This window comes from Amblyomma maculatum, chromosome 9, assembly GCF_055883805.1.
Source record: "Amblyomma maculatum isolate TAMU_Amacu chromosome 9, ASM5588380v1, whole genome shotgun sequence".
Lineage (NCBI taxonomy): Eukaryota > Metazoa > Arthropoda > Arachnida > Ixodida > Ixodidae > Amblyomma > Amblyomma maculatum.
In genome coordinates this window covers 17,018,325-17,041,708 of record NC_139352.1, presented here as the reverse complement: position 1 = coordinate 17,041,708, position 23,384 = coordinate 17,018,325, and the positions used below count along the sequence as shown (strand labels likewise).

At 43.4% G+C, this 23,384-nt stretch overlaps 1 protein-coding gene across 2 annotated transcripts; it reads right to left on the bottom strand.

Annotated features, from left to right (window-relative positions):
• Window positions 1-1,436: 1,436 nt before the first annotated feature.
• Window positions 1,437-23,296, bottom strand: LOC146178437 (putative methyltransferase DDB_G0268948). 2 transcript variants are annotated; one of them, XM_084579756.1, is made up of 6 exons: window positions 23,005-23,296; window positions 16,815-16,972; window positions 14,428-14,635; window positions 8,359-8,459; window positions 6,443-6,564; window positions 1,437-1,638 (listed from the first exon to the last, which is right to left on the bottom strand). In XM_084579756.1, exons 1-6 carry the CDS (start codon window positions 23,110-23,112, stop codon window positions 1,634-1,636), a joined length of 702 nt encoding a protein of 233 aa, XP_084435882.1. In that variant the 5' UTR covers window positions 23,113-23,296; the 3' UTR covers window positions 1,437-1,633. The 2 variants fall into 2 exon arrangements, with proteins under 2 accessions (XP_084435882.1, XP_084435881.1); XM_084579755.1 differs by having other exon boundaries at window positions 6,427-6,564; window positions 23,005-23,295.
• Between the last annotated feature and the right edge of the window lie 88 nt (window positions 23,297-23,384).

Sequence of the window (23,384 nt, the reverse complement as noted above, 5' to 3'; positions counted from 1 at the left end):
GCAGCCGCAGGAAGACGTGAAGGTAAAGGAAGCAAAACCCAAACTATGCGACAGAGTCTTACCATGCCCTTGGTTTGGTTTGTAGGGTTTAACCTCCAAAGCGACTTAGGCTGTGATAGACGCTGTAGTGGAAGGTTCCGAAACTTTCGACCAGCTGGGGTTCTTTACCGTGCACTGACATTGCACAGCACATGGGCACTTTGCTTTTCACCTTCATTGAAAAGAGACCGCCGGGGACAGGGAGAGCGCCTTAACGACTAAGGCAACTCAGCGGATCATACACTTACATCGAAAATAGCTAACTCTAGATCATCGTGGTGCCTGCCATACGTACACGAAGTGCACAGTCTCCACTGTTCTATGTATTTCAAGTTCGGTTAGTTATAATTTGATCACTAGCAATGTGCGTTGTACATCGACGCGATTGCCATTCGAATAACCAGTTTGCACCAAGACATGCTCAAATATGGCATCTGAAGCCATAGACTTATAGAATTGTTGGCCGGGACCACAGTTCTAGTACAAATATTTCTAATTCATAAGGATCAAGTTAATAATATTTACTGTATCCAAATACTTTAGGTAATTTGGTAGTGTTTGATTATTCGGAACTGTATTCAGTAGTTTCTGAGTGTTTGAAAATTTAGAATATAAGTTTTTGAAATTGAATAACGAACATATTCGATTCATTTTCGAAATTTCAAATGCTCGTACACCCCTTCGCACAAGCATGATGAGATGAATGATCAGAAGTAAAGCTGCAAGTTAACATGGCATCAAATATTGCTATCATGTTTGTGCAGACAGGGAAGCAATATATATGCATGTTATTTCATAGCTCAAGGTCTTCTGTGTGATGAGTAATTTGGACATATTTGGTGGCAACATAGTGTGTGAGATAATAATAATAATAATAATAATAATAATAATAATAATAATAATAATAATAATAATAATAATAATAATAATAATAATAATAATAATAATAATAATAATAATAATAATAATAATAATAATAATAATCTTTATTTAGTATATTGAAAACAGGATACAGAAACGGAAGCGCTGAAGCCAAAGGGTTATTACTCCATTTCAAATACAAAGGACTGCTCAACAGCAGTCTCAACACTGCACCTTTGATAACAAAAAAGGTTTCAAGTAGACATTATTTTACAATTGCTTTTTGAATACTTCTGGCTAATATAATTTTTTCATAAACAAAATTCCGTGACTATATGTTGGTTGGAGGTCACTGCTCCAACACCTTTGCTAAGGGCCTGGTATATGATGCAACCAGCTTAAAAAATGATTATGTTGTGTAGTACTGACAGTGAAGGAAACCACTGCAGGAAATCCCAAATTATTGCAACTAATGTAGCATATGTTTGAGGCAACTTGACTGTCAGCAAAGGAAAACAATTTGCGGCACACACGTCAGGCTAAATATGTTTTAATTAACTAGCTTTGGCATACATGCATGCCAGTAAAAAACAAAGGTAGGCAAAGATAAAAACTGCACAGTTTCAATCTATTCTTTATGATCCGGGTTTCCTAGCCAGAATCATGAAAAATTGTGTCTTGACTTCAAGGCTCGTCTTTTCCGGATCTTCTCCAACTTTGCCAGCGTCTTCCATTAATCTGTTATTGAAGAAAAATATATATCACATGGTTATGCCAAGGTAATGCACTGCATGTAATTTAGTACAATAATAAAATTTATCCCAATTGTGATTTTCAAAGCATATATACTATTAAGAAAAGGTTAATACTATTAAGAAAAGTTTAACCTACTTGATTAATACTCTATAGAGGAAAAAGAAGTTCTAGGAAAAGTCTGGCATAAAACAGATGGGACGAAATATTGTGATTGCCTAAAATTAACCTGACTAAACATGTGCCTCATACTTAGGAAAACTCAAGCTTGACAGGGCTTTATTTACAGGTCATCACTTATTTACAGGACATCACTTCAGGTTTATTAACAAAGTTTTTATAACGTCACTGAACATAGGTACTAAGAAAAGGTGCTATTTGCACACATCGGATATATATATATATATATATATATATATATATATATATATATATATATATATATATATATATATATATATATATATATATATATATATATATATTGTCACGTACAACGTGATTGAGGATATCAAAAATAGCAAGGGGTTAGCTCCGACACAACAGCAGCGAGCAGCACAGACGCAAACCCGCAAGCGACACTTCGTCGTCCTTTTTAACTACGACCTCCTTCACTAGTCATGCGCCACCTGGCAACTCTAGGTGGCAATATATATAAACACACGCACATATATATATATATATATATATATATATATATATATATATATATATTGTTACGGGGCGGCAAGGCGATGAACACAGGAGAACAGAGATGATGACCGATGACTGTGAGATGATTGTGAGCGGGCCTAGCGCGAGCGCTCCTGCCCGCTTCTTCCTCGTCTGTAACATTACCCGGGGCCACCGAGCGATCGTCTCGATAGTGGACGAGGAAGTTTGTCGATGACGATGAGATTCATGGCACGGCGATGGGCACAACTGGATGGATAACCGGAAGAAGGAAGAAGACAACGGCTTGACACCATGATGACTGCCCGAGAGAGAGAGAGAGAGAGAGAGAGAGAGAGAGAGAGAGAGAGAGAGAGAGAGAGAGAGAGGGGGGAGAGAGAGAGAGAGAGAGAGAGAGAGAAAACTTTATTTCAAAAAGAAAAAGAAAAGAAAAAAAGGGGGAGGGGGGCAGTGAGTGGAGTCTTCATTTCAAGACCCCAGTGGCCTGGGCTGCCGCTCTTGCCTGAGTTACCAGCCTACGCTGGGTCTCTAGATAAGAGCATTGCAGAGTGGCCTCCCACTGCGCCTCCGAATGGTGCATGTTTATGTGAGGAGGTTTGGGGCCTGTGCACCCCCATGTGACGTGGTAGGCGGTGGGCTGGTCGTTGCACCAAGGGCATATGTCTGTGTAGTGTTCTGGGAACATTATGTTGTATTGATGTAGGTCGGGGTAAGTGTTGGTTTGGAGCTGTCTCCATTCCCGCGTTTCTTGTGCATTTAGTCCCTTGTGTGGAGGGGGATAAGTCCTACGTTGTTCTCGTAGGTACTTAAGTCACGCGCCGTAAGTCGCTGGGACAGGAATGCTGGTTGTGAGATCGGGATTGGTGACCGCTCGGTTTGTGTGACCTCGACCTAACCTATCCGCGACCTCATTACCTTCCAATCCAGAGTGCCCCGGAACCCAAGTGATCTGATGTTTGAGCTGTGAGTTTGTAGCCAATGGGTTAGTTGTGAAGCGAGCTAATTTTGTAGGTATTCTGCCTGCAAGAAGGAGCCGACACGCCGCTTGTGAGTCGGTGATTACGTGAAGCTCTCGATTGGTCGCGTCTCCGTAGGTAATGGCCAGCACGATCGCCGCCACTTCCGCTTCTGTGATAGTACCGTGCGGGATGGACAAGCTGGAGACTTCTGTGTACGCAGAGCCCATCACCACGGCTGCTGCTGCGTTCGATGTATGCTTGTATAGAGCGGCATCCACATAGACAGTTCTCGGAATGCGTTCCACTGCACGCTTAAGATAATTCACTCGGGCGTGAATGAAACCTGGTCCAGGACGCTTTCGGGCCACAGGTTGCCAGGAGCTAATAGCCGAAGCACAGGCACGCACCGCATGGCATAGGCGGGGGGGGGGGGGGGGTATGTCCGCATATGTGGTGTCCTCTTGGGTCGGTGAGGCCTTTTGGTCAGTAGGGTCTCTCGTGCTATCCTCCTGTGGTCATGTGTGTGGCGCCTCTGGTTAGTGGGATGATTTGGTCTCTCCATCGTGTCTTGTGGTCAAGGCGGGGAACTGGGCGGAGGAACGGCAAGGTCGCGTCTGGTCCGGCAGGATGGGGATCAGCCAAGCAATTCGCTCTATGAATTCCGCTGCTGACGGCGCAAGCAGACATAGGGCGTCGAAGCTCCGGGTCAGGATGACGAGTGATGCTGACATACTCCACAGCTCCAACCAAAATGTTACGGGGTGACAAGCTGATGAACACAAGAGAACAAAGAGACTGATGACTGAGAAGACAATGAATCGCGGCGGGCCTAGAGCGAGTACTCCTGCCCACACAACTGCCTGCTTCTTCCTCGTCCGTAACATTATAGAGAGAAGCAAAACCTCATGAAGGTAAAAAAAGAGACAAAAGAAAAGGGTCACCCTATAGAAAAAACTGTTTTAGAAATGTGATATCTGAATGATGTGTATGATCTGAAAAATATATGTGATGTGATATTTTTGAGTGATCTCATTCAAAAATGAAATGGTTTGTTCGAGATCACATAAATTGTGTTGTAGTACCAGTCATGCGACATTGTATGTCACCTGTCTCATTCAACTCTCGTACAACTGGAATTGATATCATATACCCTGTGTGATACTGAACGTCCATCTCATTCGGTATCATCCGGTTGTTGTATGACATCACAAGAACTGCGTGATATCCCATCACTCCAAATCATTCTTCGTGAATTTCGCATTTTATCACACAAATCATGTTGAGTCACTGAGCTTACTTTCTATTGGACATGATCAAAGCATCACAGTTCTTCTGAAACAAAGAGACGTTGCCGGGCATAATAAAGGTGAAACGTATCACAAAGAAAAATTAGTAATTATAAATTACTAAGTGGATCGCTGCACAGCTTTTTACTGACATATTTGGTAAAGTAATTGATTCAGAACAGTAGTATAAAAGGATGCTGCACAAAGGAATGACACATTTCATGCATTTCAATTCTGGAAATTTACTAGTGAAATTATGCACTGAAAATAAGAATTAACTTGTTTTAACCATGCCAAATCATGCCAATAAATAGTGCTTTCGCATCGCTCGATCGGTTACTCAAAGTTAAACCGCGGCCAATTTGTTTTTTCGCTGCCATGTGACACCAAATCCAATTCAGTGCGGATTACAGCATCGCTCAATTTAATAGTATCATCATCGCATTCAGAATTGTTGAAGTGCCTGTGGCGAATTGTTGAAGTGCTTGTGGTGAACATAGGGCCTGTCAAAGCTAAGCCCATTCTGATTTCATATGCAAGTGCGGCTGCATGTGGAACAAGGTGAATGTTTGTAGAAGTGAAGTCTTTTTTTTTCCTGATTAAATGACACTGTTTTGTTATTCATACAATTATTTTTTAAATATTTCGCATAATGTAGTGCTCGCACAGATCTAATGCTAAAGGTACAGAAAAGGAAGAAAATGGTAATACACAATACGCTTCACATAAACACAGGTGGAAGCATGTGCTTACTAGGTTTTCAATAACTGGAATGTAACTTTCATAGCCTTACGTCCTAACACCTGAAGATGTTGTTGCACCAACAGTTGAATAACAGGGTTAGTTCTGTAAAAAGAATCTTTGAAGCTGTTTGTTGCAAATGGACACTTTAAGAGTCATGCTACACCAACAGGACCCTTTCAAAGCATGCAACAATGATGCAGAAATCAAAGGTACAAAGTTCAGGTCTTGCAATTTTCTTCAACTCACATTTTCTCCCTCACGCTCTTTCAATTCATGCAACTAAATTAAAGAGAAAAAACAACAAGCTCTGCATCGCAAGCTCATTGACTTCCCCTAACAATAACTTCCCCGCCGATTTCAGAGCCTATCTCATTGCTTGTAACACGCTGCACGAACTGAAATGTAATCAGACAACAGAAATTTCGTTTTTAATATTACTTTCTTTCTTCTCGTTTCATTGTTTTTGGTCGCGTCCTTGTCAGGAATACAAATGGCCAGCCTGGAAACATTGCAAATCTCGCAACTTTGCACAGTCTGTGATTGATTGTATTGACACACTGAGCAGTAATGATTCTGGATATGCTACTTTTACCATCAAAATTTAGTTACAACAGTGACGATGATGGAAAGTAGGCTGCAACGCCATCGTCCATGAGCCAGCTTATGTCATTTTCGTAGCTGGCCTTTGTTTTGCGTGTCCAGTCATTATGTTCACAAAAATACTGTTCAACCTAAAAGTCCCATTTTCTCACAGCCAAACAATAATGGCCAAACATTTCGCATATTCAGAAAAACTTTTTTGAAATTTATTGCTTTTCAGATACAAAAGTACGTTTACAAGTTTTATTCAATTCTTTCGTAAAATCTTGGCAAATAAAAATTTGTGTTTGGATCCATATTTCGTTGCTCAATCTTGTACGCCTGGTGTTTATTAAGTTTCCATTTCATGAGATATATAAAATATTAAATCTTACACGTTTTCAAGAAAAAAAAATGAGACTCGAAATTTAAAAAAAAAAAACGGTCGTTTTCCCCGCAGCAGGGAGAGGTAATGTGCCCTGATATTCCGCAGTGGAGCAAAAAAAAAAAAAAATGCCTTTGCATAAACTCACATGGACGTCAGCTTACGTGTCATTTCCTCTGCTTTTGAAGGATTCGCCTTTAGGCAGTGCTGATATGCTGACCATGTTTTAGTGTAGTTGACGTAATCAGCCACTGTTACTACTCTGCGGCTCTCGATGCAGTCTATCCTGGGAAGAGAGGGGCAAAGCACTTTTAAACACTGGGGCCCGCAATCTGAAAAATGTGCCGGTAGATGTGAAACGACCGTCATGAATGGTTCAGGTAGGCAGGTCAGAGATTCAGAAAAAGACCATAACAAATCTATGAAATGGAAGTCATGTTCTTTTCAAGCGTGATGACATGATGTCTGTAGAAAAGGTACAAGGAGCACAGTCACAATTTGCCACTCAAGCCAGTGCCTGCCAGGTAACAAAACAGCGCATTGTATGCTTTGAAAGCAGTCGACTGTTGTGGCCACGGACCAAGGACCTTATCCTCCACTAAAGTACGAGCCTCGAGGCAGTCCAGAGCACAACGTCGCTTGTCTTTCACTCACAAAAGCAAGTCATTTACACAGAAGATGGTCAACTGTCGCTTCACAGCCATAATTTGCCCAGGCAGAGCTGTCGGCTATTCGAATCTGGAAATCATATTTGTTTGTGGAAGCATTGTCGAGCCACTTCTGTAACAGGATCTCCAAGCTAAGTTTCAGCCTCTAGATTTTTACTGCATTCCATCCATATTCCATTCGCACACATTGGGCCCAGCTTAAGGATGGTTCCTGATAGCCCATTTATATGTCATATCCAGAAGTTGCCCTAATCCCGTGACACTCCGCCAGGTGCACACTTCATCTGTTACTCAACATTTAAAATGCTTGTAACTATAGAACTACTTTCCGAAGCATCCAATATTTCTACAATTAATTTTAGTACTTACCGATCAAATTAACAGGCATTGCAACTAAAGTAAAATTTAGGGGCAGTTGACCCTTGAACCTGGCAAAGCCATGCTAGCCAACCTACTTTGCATTTGATTAACTACACAAATTGGCTGATTTTTAGAACAGGATAAGTATGTGTTCATACTGCCGCGAAGGAAATCTTTATTTGTTGTTTTCAACAGCCGTCGGCATCACTGTGATTGCAGGGCACGAAACAACTGTGTGCCCTTTGTTTATGCTCAGTGTCACAAAACAGGCCTTTATCATTTTCTTTGTAGTGCGCGCCCCAAAAATCGTGCATGTTGTGCATCTGAAACTGCATTATGCGAGCTAAATGCACTTGATGCTTTAATTTCTGTTTATGCTTACCTTCCTCTATTTTTTTTTTCAGAAGCATCCAGGCAATGCTTTAAGCGGAGAGTAGTGCCGCTAAGATTACACATCTTTGTTTTGTTCTTTTCAACGGCCGCCGGCATGCAGCCTTATCACTGTGATTGCAGCGCACATGCAATTTCGCTCTTTGTTTGTTTATGCTCAGTATCACAAAACAGGCCTTTACCAGTTTCTTTGTAGCGCAAGATAGGCCGATATTACTCTGGAATGTTTGCAGGCGAGCACAACAGTTTCCGTGTTCCAGATTTTTGCAGTATCCTTTCTGGTTAATCTAGATGTTTCTGCGCCAATTTGAAATTGAGCACTACCGTAAGCAGCGGGTATTCTCAGTCCCATGATGCACTAGCACATTTCCTCTTATCGCCGCTGCCGAGTTGCTTAGTTCTTTTGCGGTCGCAAGTCAGCCCAATAAAGAGTTCATTTCAATGGAACCTTTCTCATCCTCCGTTGATTTCGGCATTGTCACCACCACATGACAATATTACATCTGTAAGAATGAGAGGGTCAACACGCATCCCTCTACCAGCTCTTTGCTGGAACATTATATAAATGCATGCATTATTTGCTTTCCAAGCTAAAAGTGCCCCCCCCCCCCCCCCCTTATTTTGTGCACCATTTATTACAAAACAAGCGCGTAAAAACTTACCGAACATGGTCCTCATATGCTGGATGAATATTTCTGTACAAGCCGTCAATGATGCCTTTAGCCGGAGACCAGTAGCCATCTGGCACACCATTGTAAAAATCCTGTCAAGCAAGGTAAAAAAATATTCAGTTCAGTTCAGGCGTTCAGTCGTGTCCGACTCTTCGTGACCCTATGGACCATGTCACGCCACGCTTTCCGGTCTCTCACTATCTTCTTAACATCACATAGCTTCATCTGCAATGCCTCGAGAATGCCATCTAACCATCGCGTTCGCTGCCTACCCCTTCTCCGGCGACCCTCAACCTTTCCCAACATCAAATCTTTCTCCAGCGACTCCTCTCTTCTCATCAGATGACCAAAGTAGCTGAGCTTTAACTTTAGAATTTGACCCTCCAATGAGCAGTCAGGGTTTATGGTCGACAATATCGACTGATTTGATCTTCTGGCAGTCCAAGGAACTCTTAAGAGTCTTCGCCAGCACCACAATTCAAACGCGTCAATTCTTCGGCGGTCAGCCTTTTTCACAGTCCAACTCTCGCATCCATACATCACAACTGGAAAGACCATAGCACGGGTTATACGGATCTTGGTTGGTAGACTAATGTCTCTGCTCTTTACTAGGCGGTCAAGGCTAACCATTGCTCTCTTTCCCAGAAGCAGGCGTCTCCTAATTTCATGGCTGCAGTCTCCTTCCGAGGTAATCTTGGCGCCCAAGAATAGAAAATCTGTCACAGCTTCCACTTCTTGTCCATTGATGCTCCAGGACTTGATAGGGCAAGACGCCATGATCTTCGTCTTTTTAATGTTCAGTTTAAGCCCAAACTTCTCACTCTCTTCTTGTACGCGCATCAGAAGTCTCTTGAGTTCCACTTCACTTTCTGCCATTAAAGTGGTATCATCCGCATATCTAAGGTTGTTGATACGTTTTCCAGCAATCTTCACTCCAGCTGAAGACTCGTCCAGACCAGCCTTCCTCATGATGCACTCTGCATATAGGTTAAATAGGCAGGGCGACAGTATGCAGCCTTGCCTCACCCCTTTCTCAATCGGAAACCAATCAGTAAGACCATGCCCAGTTCTGACTGTGGCCTCTTGCCCTTCATAAAGGTTCCTGAGGAGACAGATGAGGTGAATTGGAACTCCCATCTCTTGGAGAGCTTGCCACAATCTGCTGTGATCTACGCAGTCAAACGCTTTCGCATAATCAATAAAGCATAAGTAAATGGGTTTCTGGAACTCTCTTGCTTTTTCCATGATCCAGCGAAGGTTGGCAATTTGGTCTCTAGTTCCTCTGCCCTTGCGAAACCCAGCTTGCACGTCCGGAAGCTCCCGATCCACATACTGCTGTAGCCTACCTTGCAGGATTTTTAACATCACCTTGCTAGCATGCGAAATAAGCGCGATCGTGCGGTAGTTGGAACAATCTTTGGCACTGCCTTTCTTTGGAATGGGGACGTAAACTGACCTCCTCCAATCCTGTGGCCACTGCAGGGTTGTCCAAATCTTTTGACATAATGTATGCAGTGTGTTAACAGCGTCGTGGTTGAGGTTTTGAAGCAACTCAGCTGGAATACCATCAATTCCGCTAGCTTTGTTCTTAGCAAGGCTGGCTAAGGCCCATTCAACTTCACTCTTCAGGATGCCCGGCTCGAGATCAGAAATCACAACCGTCCTATGTTGGGTTTGCACATCCGGGTCCTTCTTGTACAGTTCTTCTGTGTATTCCTGCCACCTCTTCTTTATCTCTGAGGCTTCAGTGAGGTCCTTGCCTCGTTTGTCCTTTATCACGCCCAGCTTAGCACAGAAGCTTCCTTTGATATGTTTGATTGTCTTATACAGAGCTCTTGTGTTCCTTAATTGGCTGTTGTCCTCAACTGCTTGACACTGTATGTTCAGGAAGGCATTCTTATCTCTCCTTGCTATTTTCTGAAAATCCGCATTGAGCACCTTGTATCTTTCTCTTTCCCCCATACCTTTTGCCATCCTCCTTTCCTCAGCTATTTGCAAAGCCTCTTCAGATAACCAGTTTGCTTTTTTGCATTTCTTTTGCTTTGGAACTACCTTAGTAGCAACTTCTTGTATTATATCACGAACATCAGTCCACATCTCTTCGGGCTCTTTGTCTTCTAGATCTAATTCTTGAAATCGATTCCTCACTTCCACAGCATATTCTAATGGAATCTGATCCAGATCATACCTGAAAGGCCTTCTAGTTTTCTGCGCTTTCCTCAATCGAAGCTTAATTTTGGCAACAAGAAGCTGATGATCGGTGCCACAATCGGCCCCAGGCCTTGTTTTTACTGCTTGTATAGCGCTTCTCCATCTCTGCCGGCAAATAATATAATCGATCTGATTCCTGTACAGACCGTCCGGTGAAATCCATGTGTACAGGCGCCTCTTGTGCTGTTGAAAATGAGTATTCGCTATGGTCAGGTTGTTTTCTTGACAGAACTCTACTAGCCTCTGCCCAGCTTCATTTGGCTCACCAAGACCGAACTTGCCTGTAATTCCGGATATTTCTTCACTCCCGACCTTAGCATTCCAGTCTCCTATGAGAAAAACGACGTCTGATGATGGGGTGCGGTCTAAAAGGCATTGTAGGTCCGCATAAAATCTCTCAACGTCAGCTTCTTCAGCAGCAGTGGTCGGTGCATAGACTTGGATAACTGTTATGTTGAAAGGGTGACCTTGGATCCGAAGTGAAATCATTCGGTCGTTTTTGGGGTTGTACCCTAGCACTGCTTTGCCCATTCTTCTGTTTACTATGAGAGCGACCCCATTCCTTCTCTTGGATTCGTGCCCACAATAAAAGACATAATGGTCGCCGCAGTTAAATTCTCCCATTCCGGTCCACTTGAGCTCGCTGATACCCAAGATATCAATGTTCAATCTGTCCATTTCTCGCTTGACGATATCCAGTTTACCTTGCGTCATAGATCTTACATTCCATGTTGCTATGTGATATATCTCCTTGCAACATCGGACTTTCCGGTCGCTTCCCGACACATCCACAACTGAGCGTCCTTTTGGCTTTAGCCCAGCCGCTTCATTCGTCCTGGAGCTACTAGGAATCGCCCTTTGTTCATCCCCAGTAACATGTGGGACGCCTTCCAACCTGGGGGGCTCATCTTCCGGCGCCATATCGATAATGGTATTGTGACTGGCCATAGGGTTTTCTTGGCAGGAAATACTGGAGTGGGTTGCCATTACCTTCTCCAGTGAATCACATTTTGTCAGTACTCTCTGCCGTGACCTGTCTATCTTGGGTGGCCCTACACAGCAGAGCTCACGACTTCATCGAGTTTCGCAAGCCCCTCCGCCACGACAAGGCAGTGATCCATGAAGGGGAAAAAAAAAAAAAAAAAAAAAAAAAAAAAAAAAAAAAAAAAAAAAAAAAATATTAGGAAGAAGCTTAAGCTTCACATTAAGAGCAGATACAACAGTGAGCGCACTCAATGCCTTATTGGTTGCTACTCTGATGCTACTTTGATCACACCCACTTCATTGCCTATTATTAAATGACATTGACGTTTCAGGTCGGTGTTTTTGACTTTAAGGACCAACATAGCGTTAGCCCTGCATTTCCGATCGACAACAGCTACGTGATGTTCCATCTCTGCTTCCTCTGCACATTAACGGCACTTCGCTTACATTTCTAATATTCATACCTGGGCATCCTGTCTTCGTTTCAACTGTCTAGTTGCCTCATACCGAGCTTTCTTCTTCGCCTTCTCGAAATATGTCTAATGAATCCTCCCTGGGCGTCAAGCACCACCATCACAAGACATCAAAAGAAACGAAGCTGCCGCACTATTACATGCATCCAGTACTTGTCAGATGACATTTTCGCACTAGTACCAGCCACAGGTCATCGCACGTGTTCAAATTCAATGATACACAAATAATCTTATTTGTCTACGCCATGCTGGTTTTATTCAGTAATCACCAATCACTACTCATTAATTCATCAGTCAACCAATCTCATCACCGCGATCGATCAACTAACACTATGTATGCCATATACACTCCATACAAGGCCTCTCCCACTTTTCCAGCATCTCTTTCGACTCAACCTTAACATAGATGCAGTCTGACGATGATGCTCTAGAATACGGAGGCGCCATCTACCCTGGTGAACCCGTATCAGTTCTGTAGTTTAGTGGCTGTCGCATTGCATAACAGTGCCACCTAAATGTTTACGGCGGCAAGAATTTGATGAAATGGGGTATGGCCATGGCTTTTCAGCACAAGCCTAGTACATATCGCATGACATAAGCGCAAGTTTTACACATGAAAGCTGTGTTTCACACAAATAAAGTCACGCCTATAAAGCTTGCCTATTCTTAATCAGGCTCAGTTAAGCTTAGGATTGTGTAAATGCGGCCAATGTGCGCTCAGACAGCGACACACAACTGTATTGTGAGCTTAAAAACCTTGAGGTTTAGCTAGGCCCATTGCGCTTAACTAAGCCTAACATGCTCAATTAGGCTTAGGAAGGCTAATGTGCATCCAGGGGTGGAATACTATAAGAATATCCAAATCAATTTCATTCTATTCGAAATGATATAAAAATTTCGTACGTGGTGATGACAACGTGAACATTCCCATGTCAATGCCTGACGTTTCAAGAAAACAGCCAATGACACAGTAAAAGGTGCCCAAATGCTTTGCCTTGTCTTTCCTCAACAAAGGCTGGTTAAACAAGTTTATTTTTGAAGAAAATTTATTTTTTCAATAATTAGTAACTATTGATGTTGACTTTATTCTAATAATAACAAAGAATGAAGAGCTCGCAATATACATAAAAAACCTTTTAAACAGTTTTAGCCTCATCTACAGCCAAAAAAGTGCTTTCCGGATCCAAACTGGTTTTTAGGCAAAACAACTATGCCGGTGCGGCATCAGCTGATGGTGCCAAGGCTATTAATAATTTCACTCTTCTGCGACCGTAGCCGAGTTTGATTGGTTGCGACTGGTTGCGATCAATGCTGTTCGAAGTTTCCTCGTCTGCGAATAACCTTGCAAACTGCGGTCGCTCTTTGAGTTCAACACTGCCAGACAAAGGCGTCGTATACAAAGCCCGGCTGCTGAGTATTGATGGCGAAGATTACAATGTGAGGCATTGTCGAAAGATGACAACCATGAAGCAAAGTCGTTCAGTCGTCTATAGAAGACACAAAAAGGCATCGTTTCACCATGGCATTAGTAGCATTTGAGACAAAAAAATTCTGCCTTCTCTGAGCCGCATGGCACCAGGACTGCTGCCATATTACCTTCTTTCAAAGCTGTTTTAAGGCGAATGCCTTTAATGGCTCATCGTTGTTGTCAGCAAAAGTGTCACGCTCTTGCTGCGCTCTGATTGGCTGAGGTGGGGATGTCGTCATTGAGGTCGCAACCAAACACAGGGCACTATAGTTTGGCAGGCGCTGCCAACTCGGGCCTCTCTCACATGGGAGGATGATATCAGAATCAGCCTGCCAAGATCTTTGCATTCACGTTATCCCTAGGTCACGCAGACACACTGATACGGTCACGCAAACACACTCATATTTCAAACGTTGCTCACAGTATGCTGCAATTAGCTCCTCAACAACCCTAAATGCCAAGTGGAAGGATTTCATGCTTAAAATGACAAAGTACCCTAAATATGTGCTTTTTGTTCACTTGGATTCAGTAAACATTTGCCAAACTAACAAACATTCTTATTCTATCATCACCACAACACCTCGACAAAATATGAAGGGAAATAAAAGAGGACACTGCCCGAAAAGTGATGATGATAGTTTTTTAAAGGAGCGAGGTAAATCTGACCAGAGGCCAGCATGACCGAACTGCCTTGTTTCCACAACTTAGGGTCATGGACACATGTTTCCAAAAACTTTGCACCAGACAAAAATTGTGCCCCGTGGCCAGGAAGAAGACTGTATACCAAGCGTAAAGAGGGCGGGCGGGTGATAGCGCTTGGTAATCTTGGCCAACTCCTCCTACATACAGGGCAAATATACTCGGACATTCTAGGCCACCCCTATCATATAACCTGAGAGCTCATCACATGTTATATGCACTCACATTGTGTATTATACTGTCCATTCTCTCCTGGTTTTTGCTGACTGGCTTTGGGATGAGGTAACTACATAGTGCCAAGACGCCGTTTGGCACCAGAACTCTGGTCACTTCCTTGTAGAACTTATCCAGGTCAAACCAATGGACCGCCTGCATCACCGTAACTAACTGTACGGATTCGTCATTTTCGGGAAAGGTCTCAGCTGGTGACACACTGGATGATGGAAAGAAAAAAAAGTGTACATATTTACACTTTGTTATTCTTTTTGGTGCACTTCTTTTACTCCATGAGAGGAGTGACAGACTGCTATACATTCTGTCGGCATTTCTTTTTGCAGATCTAGAATGAATATTCAATATCTTATAACTTGAGCAGCACCTAATGCCCCAGAGCATGCTTAGACCTAGCTGCCTCACTATTATGCCTTTCTAAGATAACTTGAATGGCTGCTTAAGTTGCTGTCATGTTCTATGTATCAGTGAAAGCAATGCTGCAGAATGGCCTAGAAGTTGAAGCACTTATTCCGCGTTTCCTGATCATCTGTGAGTTCAGGCACTGCATCGCATGTGTCATAAGTGGTCAACAAGAGGGGAAGTTCAATTTTATGGTATGAGTAAATTGAACCACTCAAGGAATCAAGTTTTGGGCACCAACGTCGTTTCGTTTAAAAGCTTGCCCTCAAGGCGTCCGACTTCCGGACCGATCCAGAGCAGATAAAACTTTCCTTTCTAGGAAACAAATGTTTGCAAGGCAGAACAAAGAGCAATACATGCACTGCAACTACCTACCCGAGAGAATATAAAAGTGTACGCAAACCATGATGTAACCATGGTCAGAAAACTCTTATATAAAAAGGCGCAATCTGCCCATAAAGGTCCTCATTTACATGTATGGGTAAAAGATCTTCATCAGCACATTTTTCAATTATTTGCCCAAATTCACGGATAAATAGAAGTCCATTCTAATCAATATGGCTATATTTGACAACAGTATTTGCTTGCCTATAGGAAAGTATTATATAATGCAGCCAAGGCTGATGTGTAGACAGATGATGGGAGAAACGCCACAAGCAGTTCTATCACATTCCCACTGAAGATAAATTCAAACTAGGCACAACGAGCTGGTTTTCTTATCAGTGATGTCCCCTAGTGCTCAGCACAATAAAAGCAATGTGACATTTAATAAGTCACTCCCAGCATAAATGCTGTGTTGGCATCATGAAAAGTAAGACTGGAACATTTGCAGATATATATATATATATATATATATATATATATATATATATTGATGACCTGCAGAAGATTCTCTAGTTTCAAGCTTGGCAATCGTTTGCATCAGTAAAACTTCGATTAGTGCTGGGTTGATACAGGATATTCTTAAGGTGAAAAAGTGAGCGTAAGCGCAATACAACCCACAAGGAAGAGACAATAATACACTCTAATAAGGTAGTAACATTTGCACACGCCATGGGCGAACACAGCCCTCCTGAGATTTCTCAATGTAAGTTAAATTTTGCGAAAGAAGCATATCTTTCTTTCCTTCACAAATTTCTTGCATTCCCCGCGTTTCCTTCAGTGCTCTTTAGATATGTTCGGTCGGGATAAGTTTAGTTTCAAAACAAAAATCTACTGGTGAGCTTCATATCACGAGATGAGAACAAAACACATCACAGAATGCAACACCGAAAATTAATATTATAAACATGAAAAATATTAATCAATTACTGACATCACTGCCTGTGTTTCACTGGGGCCGAGTAGACCCATGAACTCCGCTTTGGTCATATCTTGGTTTCTTAGCTTTAAGCATGGTTGGAAAGACAATAGGATAGGGTCTGCCTCACAGAAATAAAAATGCTGAAATCGAAAGGGAGTGTTTATTGGCCCTGAGTTTGCAGAACCTTTTTTTTTGTTATAGTTGGAAACAACTTAAGTCTGCAGTAACCAACGCACACAATTACCCCACGACAGAAATTACCCCATTGCTAGGGCTTTTTTGGTTATCCAAATAAAAAGTTAACCATCAGATCGAATTAAAAGCACAACAATATCAATGCCTCTAGCTTGTTTGGTATTTTCGAAGATCAAAAACCGATTCTGTTTATTTTTCTGCATAGTAGTACACAGACTATGCACCCTTGCGCGTAGTTCGCAAATGCTTTTTTTTTTTCAAGTTGTATCCTACTATAGGTGTAACAAAATAATAAATTAGGCCACTTTTTCTTCATAATTCAATGTTTTTCTGAAATTCGGACATTTTAATTTTTCATTCAGTAATGCAAAGGTTCAATGTCACTGGACTGCTGTTCAGTATGATGATTACAACAGACAAATGACTCATGGGATAAAATATCTCAGAATAATGCAAACGTCTGAGAGATGACTATACCTACCTGAAAGAAACATTCTTGAAGTTGTTGATTGCTTTTGCCTCAATTATTTGGGCTTCAGATACGTCATAGCCCCGCACTTCTTTAAAATATGGAGCCCAAATAGTAGTGTTCATTCCGGGACCACATCCGACATCGACAGCTAGATTCCGGTCAGACACCTTAAAAAAAATGGGTGCTCTTATGTCCACTTCACATAATTACGAACCCTTGTAAATTATAAGGCGTGATGAGCATTGAATATAAATAAAATCCTTCACAAGGCTAACTCATCATTTAGGTTTCATTGTAAAAAAAGTTTCACTTATATCCATGATCTAAGTGTTCCTTCTTTTTTTTTTCAAAGCAGGCATAAGTACAACTTTGCATCTGCAGTGGTCTCTCTAACCCCTAAAACAGCATGTAATGTCTTATTTGTGCATGTTACAGCCAGATACAATAGGCTAGATTGAAACAAACATAATTCATCATGGTATAGCTCTGACATGGAAGAAGCAGGATTAGCTGAGAGTAAGTTGTGTTGTGGTGTATTTTATAGTGTATAAGCATCTAAGGCTATCATGCACCAAACGTGAAGTAGAAATCATTGGCTTTGTAAGAAAGCTGAGAAAAAGGGAGAGACAGACACATATTATTTGTTGACAAAGTAAGCACCCAGCAAGTCCTACTTCAGTCTCTCACACCAGGGCTCCTTGGTCGCCCAGTTGTGCTGGCCCAGCCAGGCACGCTAGTTAAAGAGTGGAAGATATGGAAGTTGGCAGATTGAAGGCCGATGAGGCATTTGAAGGGGCAGTGGGTGCTCTATGCTGTTGTACAAGGGGAGGGGGGGGGGGGGGCAGTTTGGACTCGAGGAGTTGGAATGCACTCCAAAGAGGAATAATTGGACTAGAGAAAGGAGTATGTAAAGCTGAATTTCTTGGAGCGATTGGTGTGAGCGATGGAGATCCTGGGTCTGGAGAAGAAGTGCCTCAAGGGGCTCATGCAAATGACAGCAGTGCTGTGTAATATGCTTCATGTGGAGGAGGGCTTCAGTCACTGGCGAATAGACTTCACAGAGGTTTGCAAGCACTCGGTGTAGCTGCTGTGGACCAGCTGACATACCATGACGATGATAGTCATCAGGCCAAGACCCTTTGTAACAGCTTTCACAATCTGGATCAGAATTACAGGATTATTGCCTGTAATCTCAGAGTGGCTTCATGTTGACTTAACGATTACTATAAACACTCATCAGGCTTCACTTACTAAGAACCAATGGATGGCCACCCCAACCCAAAGCCAAAGCCTCACAATCAAACTAATCCCCTCGACTACCGCAAAATCATACTACAGGCAGAGCCGTAAAATATACCCTTCTCCGCGCTTCACGCTAGACCACCTACAAAGCACAAACAACTTCAAACCAGCTCAATCCCATTCCCTCATTTTGCCCATTTGTTTCATATCCCGCCATTCATTTCATATCGTAGCACCTGCGAGGCCAGCCCTCCCATGTTTTACTACTTCATCATAGAATGTCCACACATAATCAGTGTCCCACCCATTCACTCGGCCACCCCAACCTTCTGGCGATAGGAGCGGGTGAACCGTAAGCTGATCGACCATGCCAGGCTGGAGGGAAAGGCCAGAGGGCTCTTGGACTTCTCTGAGAAGTCCTTCCGTGAAGGTTTGTAGCGAGAGCTACATTTTTGAAACCATTTTAAATAAAGTTACCTCTCTCTCTCACCCACACAAAGGAGGTCCGAAACCCGTATTGTTATGTGGGCTGCATTGAGAAAATACCTTTCCTCGCTGGCAACGGCGTGAGAAAAAAAATTAAAAGAAAAACAAAACAAAAATGAAAACATTGGAAAATAAAAAAATATGTAACAAAAATAAGAATCTATGAAAACGTCTCATTCCCAGACGACAAACTAAATTTTTTTGTGCAAAAAAACAACAACAACAGTGTGTGCTTGATTCTGCGTAGACGCCTGACGGGTGTTACTTCAAGTAGGCTTGGAGCGAGCTAATTAGAGGGTACACCATTTATTAGCAGGGCTACTTATCCTAAAGAAATGCTGACTAGGAGATGAGAGTGGGCTTGTTTTCCCATTCCTCGCTCTTGAAACAAAATGATGTCCATCTCAAGTTCACACAGATAAAGGTTGCATTGCCTCTTATCATTTCCACAAAAGAATGCGCACTGGACTAGTACATTTAGTTGATTTAAGCTGGAAAGGAAGTACTGTTATAAAAGCGACAGATGAAAATGGCACTATACTTTCAGAACAAAGGCTGAAGTTTTCGGAGACGGCGGACCGCATGTTTGGGACCCTTGCTATGGCAGTTCAATGGAAGAAGAGGGTGCCAGAGTTTAAGAGATTTTCAGAGAGAGTGTGGAATTGTATAGGGGGTATTAACTGACGCGCTGTGCGCGGTGCATGGTGGGTAATTGAGGCTCAGTGGGGCACTTTTGGGTCCACGGAACGAACAGGGCGAACATACGTATCAAGTGCTGTCGTGCGGTTTTACAAGCAGTGGCATCGGCAGCTATATGTTGTTTATTGAGCTATCGTAGACTGTAATACACGCGTGCACAGTGTAAATAACGGAAGCTGAAGAGCTGCGCGAATGACCTAAGCATTTTAAGGTTCCGGAAGTACACACGAGCAACTCCACTCGAACGAGACACCTCAGCGAGATGCGACGTCACGTATGGCTGGGACGGCTCAACCGCACAAGTATCATGGAATATGAGAAATGCATGTCAAATGGGCTGGACTGGCATCTTCCGGATGTGCCCTAGCAATAGCTATTGTCACTATCCGCGCACGACTGTTCTTCACGCACACTGCTGTTCTTCACGCGCTTGGAAGAGACATTTCCGGTAAAACAGCAGCACTTCAATGTATCGCTTCCAGTCATGCGGATGCATTCAGCGCGCCGCCAACACCTCCTCGTCGTGTTATCCTGCAATAAAATCCTTCAAAGAGGGCTCGCTAAACTTTGTGTTTGCCGTACTTGCCTCATTTGATCAGAAATCGGATGTTCGCATCGTCTGTGTCGGCTGCTAATCAAAGCAGACCGCATGCAGATTCGGCGAAGGAACGTAGGCGGGCAGAGTTATTTTCCAAAAGGTTTGAAGAACTTTATAAACTTATTTATCTGTAATAACAAATCAAGTTTAGCTTGGCCAAAACTGCGCTGTATTTCAAGAGTTTTGTTGCAAAAAGTGATTTCGAGCCCGCAAGGCAACGAGGTGGCGCCACCTGTATCGTCGCTGTGGCCTGTGGCAGCGGCTTTTTTTGCTTCCTAACCGCCACAGACGATGAGAACATCCGAATTCTTCTGATCGATTGAGGCAAGTACATCAAACAAGTTTTGTATAAAAGATACTACCAAACGCTATTTCTGTGCAGAATATCAGCTACAAAAACTCAGCGGTTTAGTTGGTATAAACGTTGGACGGCACGCACGTAATTGCACAAAGAGCGAGTTCGTCTGCTTCAACCGCAGCTCTTAACCCAGCCGCTTGCAACGTAGTTGCGTTCTTCGAATGGTCAGTAGTCTTGCGATTGGTTTCTTGTGACGAAGCTCGTCCGTAGGACAAGGAATTCACGAATGTCGCACATATTTATGCGTGGGCACAGGCCGATGTTTACCGTGCAGTTGCGCATATCGACTGCACACGGGTCGGTACCAAAGTTTTGCTTCGTACAGGTCTCTGTCCGCATCGCGCACACTTCGCCAATAAATCGAACTGTCACTCATGATACCGATTGAGTTTTCATAACAACGGTGCTGGCATAAGGCAGAGTGACAGAGCAAACGGACGCGCGCGAACAGCTAAGCTAACCGCCACCCCGTACTAGTTTTATAGTCAGAATGGGACGCAAAGATGGCGTCGGCTGCATACTGACGTCAGCTGTGACGTCACGTGAATACCCCCTATAGGAATGAAATTATGACACAGGTGAGGGGTAGAAGCTCAAGGACTGTATTGGAAGGATAAATGGTGTATGGTTCGTCATAGAAAGTGGCAGCGCAGAATAAACGGGGACACAAGACAAGACACAGAGGACAGCAAAAGTGCTAAGCTACCAAATCAATTTTTATTGAAATGCAGGCCACATTTTATACAAACAAAACCATGGCATGCTACTTTTTAAGGCACACCGTCGACCTGATTGTTGATTTCTTGCATCCAGTGATATAGGTAAATGGTGTTTTGATGATGCTGAATGGAATGTCATGCTTTTAACTGATAACTGGACAGGTGATGGTTTCGCTTGTATAAATTGTGGCCTGCATTTCAAGAACGATTACTATAAACACCCACCAGCGCTCTTTGGCCTGAGTCGCCCTTGCGCCATTAAAATCCAACATCATCATCATCATTTCAAGAAAAATTCAGTTGGTAGTTCAGTACTAGTCCTGTTCTTTATGTGTCTTCTCTGGTGACCCCTTTCTTTTGCGCTGCTACTTTCTACTATGTACCAACAACTAGCCTGCGATTTATTAATGAAGAGTGTATGGTTCCACTGAGTGGAAGGTGGAAGACGGGGAGAGGGGTTTCATAGATGGTATGCAAGACTTGTAAATATTACCGCTTGAGGACATGATAGCGTTTGCGCAAGCAGTGGTGCAGTAGAAAAAAAGAAGGCAGGATGGTGTGAGGCACGGGCCTATCGGCAACCAAGTGTAGGGGTAGGGAACGTTTCGTAGTATGCGGATGAGGCGGAGATCAGGTGAGAGAAGACCGCTAGGAATTGAGGAAGATCATTACACTAGAACATTCTTCCGCTAGCAAGGAGATCAATAGGAGAAACTGCTGCAGGAGCCATCAGCCATGACGTGTTCATGGCGGCAAGAAAATCTGTCAGTTTCTATGGAGTTGAATGAGGTGCGAAAGCAGGACAGGCTCATGGTGATGAGGTATGCACAGGTAGACGATAAGAAGTCTTGTAGAGGGTGGAGGAGAGCTTGGTGGACTAGCTGGGTTTGGGTAAAGGCCGCAGGGATATTATTAGCAGACTAAAAAATTCGACTGATGGCCAGAGCATGGGCAAGTTGACATGCCTGCTTCCTGTACTGTTGGCCAGCGCGTACCTCGTATTTCATGGCCACTTACAAACGGCACACAGTGATGGCAGAGATGACCGGTATTAAAGCAAAAGCCTTATTTCGATCGTGAAATGGGCAGTAAGCTTCCACAGCAAGCGGAACACGGGGCAATCCTGTCGTGCCTCGCGGTGACGAGCCGAAGTGGATAGGGCGCCGTCAGAGAAGCAGAGTGTATAGAGGCCATCGAATTGTCGGTTGCGTGGTGGCGAGCGCCACAGGATGGTAGTGACACAATGTTAGTAATGTAGAAACAAAAATTCAATAAATGTAATGATGGTATTGTAGTAACCCATCTAAAACAATAATTAAGATATAGAGAAAAACAAGCATGATAGCAACTGCTACCCCATCGTTTCAAAGGGGATGGTCCTATATATTCCACCCATCCATTTGGTTTGTGTGGTTTAACTAGTGTTCTAGAAGGCTTCAGTTTAACGAAGGAGATTATATACAACTTCTATATAACATCCTTGGGTTTAACGTCCACCGTAGTGGAGGGCTCCGGGAATTTCGACCACCTATGGTTCTTTAACGTGTATTGACATCGCACAGCACACGGGCACCTTGCTTTTTCGCCCGCAGCGATAAGCGGCCGCTGAGGCAGGAATTCGATCCCGCATCCTTGGGTACAGTAGTCGAGCACGCCCTAACCACTGCGCCACCGGAATGCGCAGGGAAACGGACGTCGCGGCCGCGCATTGAGCGAGCTAGTTTTCACGTTGCGCGGCCTCTCGCCTTAATACACGCAGGCGGTCGTGGTGTTAGTGCTGAATTTTTCATGGACGCGTTCTTGGACGCTGATGCCGATTTGACATGCTAGGACGTGATGGACAGCAGATCAGATTACGTGTTCTCACTACTGCTCAGACCTGCAACTACCTGCATTTTCACACTGCGGAGGACCGGCCAGAAGAAAAAGTCGGCTTGTGAATAGCCGCTGCCGTAAGGAAACAATTTTCAGAGTAGAAAGTGAACAACTACATGTGCCCTGAAGCACCATTTCATGTTTTTCTCTTTCCAGCAAAACAGCAATGCTAACTTGTAGCGGAGTGGTATGCAAACATTAGCCGAGATTTGACTGCGTTACCTTCAATGCCAGGAACTTGAGTATCTCGTCGACAAGAGCCTGTGGAGCAGTGGGGCGAGATTTTGCGTATAAGGTAGCGTAGGCAGCCGTTTTGAAGAGGTGGATCATTTTGTATCCAGTCAATGAGGGCGGCTTAGTTTGGTTAGTTTCTTTCAACCCTTTCAATATAGTCCAACGTTTTCGACGCGACTGGCTGAGCCTGCGACGTCGGCCACGGTATGTCGGCTACGACGGGCGCGTCAAAAATCTGCGCCTCTACAGTCTGGCGCAGCTGGCGTGCACATGGCGGAAGTAGAGTGGTGGGGAAGGCTGGGCCATAGAGAAAGAAAATTTATTCTTTCTCCATTGCTGGGCCCAAAAGCGATTTGGGGGTACCGCAG